At 38.5% G+C, this 12,735-nt stretch overlaps 1 protein-coding gene across 3 annotated transcripts in view; it reads left to right on the forward strand.

Moving 5' to 3' along the window:
- SIPA1L2 (signal induced proliferation associated 1 like 2) overlaps positions 1–12,735 on the forward strand; it is a 100,440-nt gene that overhangs the window by 45,178 nt on the left and 42,527 nt on the right. For all 3 annotated transcript variants that reach the window (XR_009153147.1, XM_058166486.1, XM_058166496.1), the window contains exons 7-8: positions 7,821–7,978; positions 9,047–9,623. Coding sequence is in view for 2 of the 3 variants with exons in the window: in XM_058166486.1 (XP_058022469.1) it covers positions 7,821–7,978; positions 9,047–9,623 (735 nt within the window). In the remaining variant the exon portion in view is untranslated. The remainder of the gene's footprint in view (positions 1–7,820; positions 7,979–9,046; positions 9,624–12,735) is intronic.

Consider the following 12,735-nt stretch of genomic DNA (forward strand, 5'->3'; position numbering starts at 1 on the left):
ACATCTTCCATATGTATATTGTATCTGTCACTGAAATTATGGCATTTCCTTAGCTACTCATAGCATTGTTTTTTTTCCCTTCCTGGTTTTTCTTCCTTCCCTTTATTTTATTTCCAAATGTCCCTTGATTCCTCCCAAGAGAAATTAAATCTTGTTTTAGTTTATCTCCAGCATATTGCAACACTTACTTCCAGAAGCAATCAATCCCTCTTACAATGTTAGTAAACATTAATCAGTCTTTATAATTTGTACTGTCTTGTTAAATTTAACAGTAGTATCCATAACTTCTGTAGAATTAAAACAGTGTGAGCACTGTTACTGGACTTGTACATTCGAGTAATAGTGATATCTGAAGATATAAGTGCCTTTAATTGTATTTGAATGCTAGAGATATGTCTCCAGAAGATCTGATAAGCATACTCAAATAGCTAGCCCTAGTCAGCCTTAGTATGTAAAAATATAATTAATGAATATTTACACACCACCTTGTTATCTAGTTGTCAAATAAATAATGTAACATGTCCACAGGTGGATTCTAGACATGGTATAATAATCATTCTTTTCCACTAAGGTGCAATAGCTGATATTCCTCTGCTCTGGTCCTGTTAGACCTCTCAGCGGCTTTTGATACCATCGACCATGGTATCCTGCTGCGCCGGTTGGAGGGATTGGGAGTGGGAGGCACCGTATATCGGTGGTTCTCCTCCTATCTCTCTGACCGGCCGCAGACGGTGTTGACGGGGGGGCAGAGGTCGACCGCGAGGGGCCTCACTTGTGGGGTCCCGCAGGGGTCGATCCTCTCGCCCCTGCTGTTCAACATCTATATGAAGCCGCTGGGTGAGATCATCAGTGGCTTTGGGGTGAGATACCAGCAGTACGCTGACGACACCCAGCTGTACTTTTCCACCCCGGGCCACCCCAATGAAGCTGTTGAAGTGCTGTCCCGGTGTTTGGAGGCCGTACGGGCCTGGATGGGGAGAAACAGGCTCAAGCTTAATCCCTCCAAGACGGAGTGGCTGTGGATGCCGGCATCCCGATTCAGCCAGCTGCAACCGCGCTGGCTGTTGGGGGGGAGTTATTGGCCCCAAAGGATAGGGTGCGCAACTTGGGTGTCCTCCTGGATGACCGGCTGTCGTTTGAAGATCATTTGACGGCCGTCTCCAGGAGGGCCTTCCACCAGGTTCGCCTGGTTCGGCAGTTGCGCCCCTTCCTTGATCGGGATTCCTTATGCACGGTCACTCATGCGCTCGTTACCTCTCGCTTGGATTATTGTAATGCTCTCTACATGGGGCCGCCCTTGAAGTGCGTCCAGAGGCTTCAGTTAGTCCAGAACGCAGCCGCGCGGGTGATAGAGGGAGCTGCACGCAGCTCCCATGTAACACCTCTCCTGCGCAGGCTGCACTGGCTACCTGTGGCCTCTCGGGTGCACTTTAAGGTGTTAGTCACGACCTTTAAGGCGCTCCATGGCTTAGGACCTGGGTACTTACGGGACCGCCTACTGCTACCACATGCCTCCCACCGACCCGTACGCTCTCACAGAGAGGGACTCCTCAGGGTGCCATCCGCCAAACAATGTCGGCTGGTGGCCCCCAGGGGACGGGCCTTCTCTGTGGGGGCCCCCACACTCTGGAACGAACTCCCCCCGGGCTTACGCCAGATATCTGACCTTCGGACATTCCGTCGCGAACTGAAAACATATCTTTTTATTCGCGCGGGGCTGGCTTGAATGAAATTTTAAACTTAAATTTTTAGCAATTTTAATGGGGTTATTGGTTTTATGGTAAATTTCTTAAATTTTTCAGGCTCATTTAATAAGTTTTTAACTGATTTTAATTTTGTATATTGTATATTGTTCTTTGTTGGTTTTATTCTGCCTGTACACCGCCCTGAGTCCTTCGGGAGAAGGGCGGTATAAAAATCAAATAAATATAAATATAAATAAATATATTCTCAAAGAATAACCTGCCTGGTCTTACAGTATAGAAATTCAGGGCTCGAATTATTTCATCCCATCGTTTGTTCAGATGTGATTAATCAAAGTTGTTATCCATACTTTTTTCTTTGTGTAAGAATGGATTAAATCAATCTGATGCTTCAGTATCTTTTAATACTGATTAATACGGTGTTTGGGATATATCGACTTTGGCCAGGTCTTATTAAAATGTGTGATATTATTGTACCTTGTTATAATTTAACTTCTCATGAAATTTTACAGCTATTCTAAGGTTGCGTCGCAATGATTTTTCATTCTGTCTTTAAACTGAATGAAGAAAGATGGTTTATCCTTTACTATATATCTCTGGTGTTTTACTTTAATGCCATACAACAAAATCAGCACAGAATTTACCTGATTGGAGTGATTTGTTAGTCCAGAAAATAGTCAATCAGTTAGTCAGTTAAATAACTTTATTTAAGTTACTTTCGTTGCTTTATCTGGAACAAGCTAGCCCAGTTTGTAAAATATAGATAGCTTATGTGGATATGTGTGCATGTGCATGTGGATTAAGGATCAATGCCTCCTGGGGCATTTAACAAATAGAAAGAAATGAATAAATGGTACAATTGAATGTTAATGAAGCATGATGAGATGATACTGAGCTAGAGAAGAAAGGCAAAGTCCTATAGTAGATTACTTTAGATCCATTAGAAATGCATTGGGTACTTCTTTTTAACATTCTCTTAACAGGATGTACCTTCATGACAGGCTGCATTTTCATATTAATACTAAATTTAGGTAGATCATGTAAGTGAAAGTATGGTTTTCATCCCTTATTTGAAAAATGCTATAGTAATGTGCATGTTGGAATTGAAGGAAAAAAGGGATAGAACCTCCTGTTAATATTGGCTGCCTTCTTGGAAGTAATGCCAGGTGATCCATATGCTATATTGTACATTGGGTTATTTTTTAAACAGTGATTGCATTGATTAAGTTGGAAGGGCAGATAAATCAATAAAAATGATCAATGTGTGGAAAGGAAAAAAAATCAATTTTTTTTAAAAAGGAAATGTTTGTATGCCTCTGTATGTTCCTTTCTTTTTTCTTACATTTATTTCTACATTTAGACTCATTGGTCTGTTTTCCTGATTTGTTTATCTTGGTAATAATGGTAGTTGTATTGATTTAAATGCACACACACAGGGTATCTCAGGCCTTATTCATTTTTAAGAATTTGAGAATGTCATTCCCATTTTATTTTAATTATTTATTTGTACCTCATCTTTTATTATTTTTACAAATAACTCAAGATGGCAAACATATCTGACACACCTCCCTCTTCCTATTTTCCCCACAACAACCCTGTGAGGTGTGTTGGGCTGACAGAGGGTGACTAGCCCAATATTTGAAGCTGTTCGAGCCAAATGTTTATCATGCCAGTGAAATGGAAGTGTAGGGCTGTGCAAAAACTGTCTCTAAATCAGTGGTCACTAACCAGTGGTTCGCGGGAAAATTTTGTTGGTCTGCAGAGAAATCTTTGCATTTCTCTTGAGGAGCCCAGCCAAGGTTCCCTGCGCCACTCGCGCTTCAGCGCTTTGACTCCCAGAGACAGGATGGGGTCTTTCAGGCAGTTAGCTTGGCCACCTGTTAGCAGAGAGAAGCAGCCGGAGTCCCCCCTGGCTTTGCTGCCCATTGCAGACGCTAGATCGGCCCCCTGCAAACTCTCGTCTCTTGAGGAGCCCGGCCAAAGCTTCCTGCGCCACTTCAGCGAGCGCTCCTTGAGAGACGAGAGTTTGCAGGGGGCCAATCTAGCGTCTACAATGAACAGCCAAGCCAGGGTTGATCCGATTGCTTCTCTCTGCTGATGTGTTTCCTGGATGCGATTTACCGCTCCAAGCTCCAAGCACTCCAAGCCCCAAATGCCCCCTCATCTGTCCCCCGCAGCAGCTCCCCTCCAGCCGGCAGGTCAAGCCCAGCTCCGAGCCCTTTGTCTACTTCAAGCCATCCCCCATCGGGGGGACCCTACAAAGCCCTCGCCACCCCTTCCATTCTTCTGCCTCCAGCCAGCCTTTTGGATGAGGTGGAAATACTGGATCTTCAGAAGTTGGGTGGCTATGGCTGGGAAGAAAAGGAAGAAAAGCAGTAGCAGTTCTAGGAGGAGGAGGAAACCTGGTAGTAGGGTATCTTTGCCTGACTTTTCCGCACAAAGGCTTGTCTCCTGCTTGGCTCTTTCCCCTTCTTTCCCTGCGGCTCTTTCAGGGGAAAAAAAAAGACCCTTCCTCTTTTTGAATCCAGCTGGCACTTTCCAAAGTTCACTTTTCCAGCATTAGCTTTCAAATCCCCTTTGATTGTGATTTTTAAAAATTATTATTTACATCAGCCATCCCTTTCTGACATCTCCTATTTTCTCATTGATTTCCCCCTCCCCAACCATTACTTTCCCAAATCCTCCATTTGCTTCCAACCTGCTTTTTTTTGCCTGTGTGATTTAAAAACAAAGATTTAGAAACACCAGGCTTTAAAGACTTCTCTTTGTATTGGATTGGTGGATAAATCTCAGGTATGAATATACCTATGCATTTAATATGGGAATGAGTATAAATTCTTAAAAGAAACTTAGCATGAAGCGGGGGAACTGAGATTTGTTAGCTTTGCTTTCTTTGCTTCATTGCCTTGTTTATGTTGTGCAAAAAATAATAATCGTGCATCGGTTAAAAGTGGCTGAGCCTCCCTCCCCCAGTGGTCTGCGGGATTTAAAATTATGAACTTGGTGGTCCTCGAGGTCCAAAAGATTGGGGACCCCTGCTCTAAATGACATCATTCCCACTAACAGAGTATAAATTTCAAGGACCTGCCTCAGTGCAAGGCCTTTGCCCAGAGATCTTTTAGCTAAGGCTGAGCACACCCCTGCCTTTCCAAAGAAAAATGGAGCACAAGAAGACAAATTCTATGAACTATATCAACATAAATGGATGCTGTCTGCAATGGAGTACATTCTGATGGATTGATTGATTGTGCCATCAAGTTGGTGTTCGGTCTTAACCAGTGGTGGGTTTCAAATTTTTTTACTACCGGTTCTTTGGGTGTGGCTTGGTGGGCGTGGCATGGCTAGGTGGGTGTGGCAGGGGAAGGATGTTGTAAAATCTCCATTCCCACCCCACTCCAGGGGAAGAATATTGCAAAATCCCCATTTCCTCCTGATCAGCTGGGACTTGGGAGGCAAAGAATAGATGGGGGCGGGGCCAGTCAGAATTTTTACTACCGGTTCTCCGAACTGCTAAAAATTTACGCTACAGGTTCTCCAGAACTGGTCAAACCTGCTGAAACCCACTTCTGGTCTTAACAAACACATAGATTTTTGAACAGGACAGTCTGTCCTCAGTCTGATCTTTCAGGTCTTCCAGCAGTGCACACACATTGCTGCTATAATTGAATTCATCCATTTTGCTTCTGGTTGTTATCTTTCCTTTCTCCATTTGCAGAATTATACAGTAGGCTTCTCCAGGGAGCTTAGTTCTTTGCCTAATGTGCCCAAAGTATGATAATTTGAGCCTGGTCATTCTCAAGGGAGAATTCTGAGTTGGTTGGTTGGTGATAGGATCTGTTTGCTTTGTATGGTATCCATGGTATTCTCAGTAATCTTCTCTAATCTTCAAAGATGTCAATATTCTTTCTATCCTGCTTCTTGATTTTCTTGTTCTTTTGTGTGACAATTTTCACAGTCTTAGATCATTGTCTGCACAATCCTGATCTTTCAGGTTTACAACACATCCAGCAGCTGAGTATTTTTCCCATGGCGTTCATTGCTCCTGTATCAACTACTAATCTGTGGTGTGTTTTTTGATTGCTGGTTCCTTTATTGTTGATATTAATTCCTAAAAGACAGAATCTGTCCATCATTTCAGTATCTTCACTATCAATTTTAAGGCTGGTTGTTATTCATTAGTTTGATTATTTTATATATATTTCATATTATTCCTATTGTTTTCTATGTCTTCCTTGGCTTTACTAACATTTCAATCAGAATATGTTTTTTTGGCTTGTTTATATTTTCCTTGAAGTGGGTTGAGAGTTGGAAGAATTTCTTTTCTCTCAGGAATTAGGATGAGGCTATTTGGCACGAAAACTTGGCCAACTTTTTATAAAAATATGTTTAAACTAGGAAAAACACTTTTTTTTTTTGCTCCAGAGTGAAAATAATGGCATGTGAAAGTTGCATGAGTTTTTCTATTTTTTTCTGACAGTGATTTATCACTATATTATTTCATATACCAATATGAAATTCATAGGTTTTATTCCTTGGCTATCAATTGTTCTTCATTTTGGAAAAATAAACTGGCACTAATATATTTCACTTCCCTAAAGATAATTCAGTATATTGTTATATTTAACAATTTATACTCCATTAAAATGAGTGTGTGTGTGTTTGTGCAATTATAAAATGAATTATAGGTACAGTAAGACTATTATTTTATTGCTTTTCATTCAGAAAACTTTGCTTTCAACAGATGAGGTTTTGGCTTGGACTTCTCATAAGCTTTGTGCATTGTTTCTGAAGCGGTCCGGATAATTGCAATAATTCACAATTACACAAATGACACAAATGGATTCTAATGACCTAGTTCTGTATTTAATGGTCACTCAGAATTAAATGGATACCCTTTTTCTTCAAATGGTCCATTAAACTGAAGTTTAACAATGGTTATTTATGATGTCATGACAAAACTTCCATTAATTTTAATAAAGCTAGATTATATTCTTTAGCCATCTTTAACAGTTTCTGTCAGATGAATATTTTCTCATTATCCTCTCATTTTAAAAGCGTAATTAAGTTGCCATTTAACTGAAACAGGTTAAATATAGGCTAAGTTGAATCTCTACAGTTCAGTGACCTTACTGGTTACTATACCAAGTAAATACAGGAAAAATCTTGCAATAATGCTAAATAATTTTGAAACTCAGGTGCCACTGGATTATCTAGTTTTCTACAGTAGTTTCTTTCTCTAAAATCTGTGTTTTTAAAATAATGCAAAAAATACCCCCAGCTTTTTGTTTGATATTGTGGCACTCATGTGAAAATGCATTTAAAGAGGAAAATAGGTTTGTGTCTACAGAATTCCTAGAATTTGATATTTCTAATAGGGTGGTTTTTTGTTTTTTGTTTTGCTTTTAAATAATTGCAAAATGGTCAGTATTATCAACTTTTTAATTCACTGTAAAGAAAAGCTTAGTAAAGAAACAATTATAATTTTGTACTTTGGATGTGAAAGATTAAGAAATATGGAGTTCTTGGTACTGTCTGCACTTGGTTGTTTTCTTGCAGACATTTCATTACCAAACTAGTTAACATCATCAGTGCTAAAAAATCCAAACTCGGTAACATGATCAGTGCCTTTTTTTTTTTTTTTAGCACTGACATTACCTAGTTTGGCAATGAAACATCTGCAAGAAAACAACCACGCTGAGAGAGCAGTAAGGACTCCACAGTTCAAGCATGAGCTACTACAAATATTCTCTTCAAAAATTAAGAAATTGCATTTTGGGAATGAAGAACAACAAAATAACAGGGGGCTGTCAATAAATGTGGCTTTCTATTTCATGGTGCACACTTGAATATAATTAACAATTCCCTTTCTTCAAAAGCTATTATATTTCAAATAGATATGAGAGATAGATTATTAAATATACATGGGAGTGATTAGTGTATCATTATTGATTTGTCACCTCCGTGTGCAATAATACATTTATCATGATTTATCAGACTGCATTTTTTAATATTACTTCCCATTTATTTAAATAGACACTTTTTTCCTTAGCAGTTACAAGAGTTGAATTTTCATAATTAAATCTTTTCTTTCTTTTCTTTTTTTTTCTTGTCGTCTAGCTTCTAAGGAAAAGGCATATAGGAAATGACATTGTTACTATTGTCTTTCAAGAGCCTGGAGCACTTCCTTTTACTCCAAAAAATATCCGTTCTCATTTTCAGCATGTCTTTGTCATTGTCAAAGTCCACAATCCATGCACTGAAAAAGTGTGTTATAGGTGAGTACAAATGTGTGGACCAATAGTTTTTGCTTCTTGAAATTCATTAAGCATTGTATAGGTTTTCCTGAATTTTAGCATTTTCCGCTGTCATCTACAAAACCTGATTATTAGCAAAACTTAGGAAAGTAATTTAGTCACAATAATTAGTTGAGTCAGTAATGAACTTTCCTTAGAGAAGTAGTTTCTACAGTATTCACAGAAGCAAAGGAAGTGATTCTTTTCCCCTGCAGCCTCCCCACACCTTCAATATTAGATTTCCCCCCTCCCCCCCCCAACTTTATAGAGTAGTTCTTAGGGATATCTAAAGGCTATAGGGGAGAGAAAACCAAGAGCAAATCTTATATATAAGCAGAAGTATGCTTTTGTTCTATCCCAGCTTGCTTATTGCAATAGCAATAGCACTTAGATCAGGGGTCTCCAACCTTGGCAACTTTAAGACTTGTGGACTTCAACTCCCAGAATTCCTCAGCCAGCTTTGCTCTCTACAGAGAAACTTGTTATACAAAAGGTCATGAATTGTGCAGAAATGGACAAATTAATGCTGAGTTTAAAAGAGAAAGAAGCATTGATATTTTATAATGTATGGGAACAGTGGTATAAATGGATAGAATGGAGACAGATTAAAAATAGTTAATTATTAATATATGCAAAAGATAAAACAAGAATGTAAATACACACAATTTAGTTTTTGTAAATAATGCACAGAGTATTGTTATAAGAAAAACACCACAAATAGCTGTTAAGTGATAAAAAAATTTATGTTTTTAATGTAATAAAAGTTCAATAAAGTATTTTTTTTAAAAAAGTTTTACTAGAACTCATGTTGTGATGCAATGATACAACAGAAATTTAATGGTTGAGGACTAATTGGCTAATAAAGCATATATTAGAATTTGCAGCAAAATGCCATAATTAGAATGAGTTCTTCAACCTTCACTGCTGCTGCTGCTTGGTCACCAAATGTCTATTAAAGAGTATACAAATTGTTAAGGAAAAATAATTTTTCATTTGTACAGAATCATGATATGAACAGTAATACTTCTTCATTCTCTATTTATTTTTTAGCGTTGGAGTTTCAAGATCAAAAGATGTTCCACCTTTTGGACCACCTATCCCTAAAGGAGTAACTTTTCCTAAGTCAGCAGTTTTCCGGGACTTCCTTTTGGCCAAAGTTATTAATGCAGAAAACGCAGCCCACAAATCAGAAAAGTTTCGAGCCATGGCAACCAGAACACGTCAAGAGTACTTGAAAGATCTAGCAGAAAATTTTGTTACTACTGCTACAATAGAAACTTCCGTCAAGTTTAGCCTCATTTCATTAGGTGCAAAAAAGAGAGAAAGAGTCAAAGCAAGAAAGGATGCTCATTTATTCAGTGTTGGAGCAGTAATATGGAATGTGATAGCACGGGACTTTGGTCAGTCACTTGATATTGAATGCCTGCTTGGCATCTCCAATGAGTTTATTGTCTTGATTGAAAAGGAGTCAAAAAATGTTGTGTTCAACTGCTCCTGCAGAGATGTTATTGGCTGGACATCTGGGTTAATGAGCATAAAAATCTTTTACGAAAGAGGAGAATGCATTCTTCTGTCCGCATTTGATAACTGTGCTGAGGACATCCGAGAAATAGTTCAAAGGCTCGAAGTAAGTATATGTTTCAATGCTTTTATTCTTCAAAAGTTACTGATATTTTTAAGAAGCTTAAAGTTGAATGAAGTTAAGCGACAGCACTATGTGTGTGCTTCAGTAAAAGAACACTGCTCTACCTCTCAGCAGAGAAGCTATAAAGAGGAATGAGCACATGTCTATTCATCCTTCAATGTGCTCATTGGATCACAGTAACTATTGTGTTTTTTGAATTTTTACGAGCGTGTGTGTGTGTGTGTGTGTGTGTGTGTGTGTGTGTGTGAGTGAGAGAGAGAGAGAGAGAGAGAGAAACCATTATCAGACATATGTTAATTTCTTTTATGTTAATGACCTACGATTTCAGTGACGTTTTGAAGGTCCTTTAGCACTGACGGCAGCTGGATGACTTTGGCCCATGCCAAATACGTACATAGATTTACGTATGAAACAACTTCAAATAAATTTGACCAGCTTGCTGCTGACAGATGCCACACATCAGCAATGCACTGCTGCAACTTTCATGCAGATTGCCCTTCCAATGTTGCATTACAATTTTTAATCAGATGAATTATTTGCATTCTTAATCAGCAACGATTACTCAGAAGGCATTTTAGCAATCCTGTAGATTTCAGCCACAAATGTGGTAATAATAGGACAACTCTAGAATATAACCCTAGGGAGATAGGGCGGTATAAAAATGCGAAAAATAAATAAATAAAATAAAATAAATAAATATGAATTAAGATTCCAGTTCCTTAATTGCATACTTAGTCTCAAATTGCAATTGCATCTAACTCTTACCAGGCATTCTGGAAAGTGTTTACTATTAATGCAACAAAAGTTCCTATTGTTTAAAAATAACTTAATGACCTTGCTTAATGACCATTTGTTCAGAGGCTATTTGAACTGACAACAGAGCTGAACAAGAGGTATTTATGACTGATTCTCAAAGTTCTGATTGTCACAGTGTTCTTACAATCACATGATAAGCAGTCCAGGTGCTCAGCAATCACTTTACAATTCTGATATTGCAGCATTGCAAAATCTGAGGGTCACCATTTGCAACCTACACTGCTGACATGCTTAAAAATGGTGTGTGGTTCATTTAGCAATGACAACCAGAAAAATTGGAACCACATTTGCTAACAGCACAGTCACATGACATTGTGTGTTACAAGTATGTCATTTAGTGTTGGAAATTCCAATCCCAATTGCCATCGTTAATTGAGGGCTGCCTTATTTTAAAGCAACTTTCCACTGTTTCCTGAAATTTATTTGGAAATTCAAGTAAACATTGTAATGTCATTTTTAGAAATTTCGAAAGAAGTGGATTACTGGTTTAAGAACCTCAGATGGTTCCTCCAGAGCCCCTGACAACTGTGACATTTCAGTTAAAGCAACAGCATTAGTATCAAAAAGCCCAAGAAACAAGTGCCTTAATTGACTTAAGAACCCAAGAGCATTTTAGGTTAAAAACAGCTACATTCTGATAGGTTCATCCAAAGTAAAAGATGATCCTCTAATGAGTTAAAAGATCCAAGCCTGGCTGTGATTCAGTATGTTTCAAATAGTTCTTGCAACATTAAGTTCTGTTATGCTAGGACAGTCCCATGTAAAACAAATGATGATAAACTAATCTAGAAATAGCTAGGGTTGTTTTCAGTGCATTATGTTCCAAGCAAAGCTGCAAGTGATATATCAGATAAAACTGTGCAAAAGTCCTGCTTGCCATGGTCGAATTGTAACCCTAATCCACTCAGATAAGACTAGGAGCATCATAACACTGTGCTTCCAACTCTCAGCCCTCACAGATGTTCTGTGGTTGATGGTATCAAAACATCTAGGAAGACAAGAACGGTCATATTTCTGCCATCCAAGTCCCATCCCAGATCATACATGAGGAAACTCAGAATTTCTGTCTCATGTTCACATCCCAATCCAAATTGCCCCAGATCCAGATACTTCCAAGGCCCTCTGTAACCCTACCACTTTTTCAATAATCCAATAATCCTTTTCCTCTCTATTCCAAAGTATAACCTCACAAATACAATGCTTCCTCAGTTAAGGATTGTTTTGGAAATATGAGCTATTTGGAGGGAAATATGCGAGGACTTACAACTGCTGCCATTCCTAAACTGTGTTTATGCAACATGTTCAACCTGGTTGGATTGAGCAGCTCTTATTTACATGACAAACTTTGTTAATTTAGTCTTTATTTTTATATTCTTCTTTCATGTCTTAGCGTGTTGTATGAACCAAATTTGTTTGGTTAGGGTTTAAAGTTCCTTACTGTGTGAATTCAATAAATTTACCATATTTTTCAGAGTATAAGACGCACCTTAATTTTTGGGGAGGAAAATAAGAAAAAAGCTGATTGGTGAGTGAATCAGCCTCCCGGAATATCCCCAATCAGCTGTTCCCAGAATTTTAGCAACAGGTTCCTTGGTTGTGAGCTCTGTGCCTTGCTTTTTTCGGCTTCTCTTTTTTGCCTCTGAAACTTCTGTAACAGCTTCAGAAAAAAAGCCTCTGAAGCTCTGTTTGGGGGCTTCTTTTCTAAAACTCCATTTCTGGTGCTTTTTTCAGCTTCTGAAACCTCCATTTGAGAAGCTGGGCAGGGCTACTTTTGGAGTATAAGATGCAGCCAGATTTTTCACCCTCTTTTTGGGGGGAAAAAGGTGCATCTTATACTCTGAAAAATACGGTAAGTTTATTCCAGTAACAAAGAATAGAATAGAATAGAATAGAATTTTTATTGGCCAAGTGTGATTGGACACATAAGGAATTTGTCTTTGTGCATATGCTCTCAGTGTACATAAAAGAAAAGATACGTTCATCAAGGTACAACATTTACAACACAATTGATGGTCAATATATCAATATAAATCATAAGGATTGCCAGCAACAAGTTATAGTCATACAGTCATAAGTGGAAAGAGATTGGTGATGGGAACTATGAGAAGATTAATAGTAGTACAGATTCAATAAATAGTTTGACAGTGTTGATGGAATTATTTGTTTAGCAGAGTGATGGCCTTTGGGAAAAAACTGTTCTTGTGTCCAGTTGTTCTGGTGTGCAGTGCTCTATAGTGTCGTTTTGAGAGTAGTAGTTGAAACAGTTTATGTCCAGGAT

Source organism: Ahaetulla prasina, chromosome 1 (assembly GCF_028640845.1).
Source record: "Ahaetulla prasina isolate Xishuangbanna chromosome 1, ASM2864084v1, whole genome shotgun sequence".
Taxonomy (NCBI): Eukaryota; Metazoa; Chordata; class Lepidosauria; order Squamata; family Colubridae; genus Ahaetulla; species Ahaetulla prasina.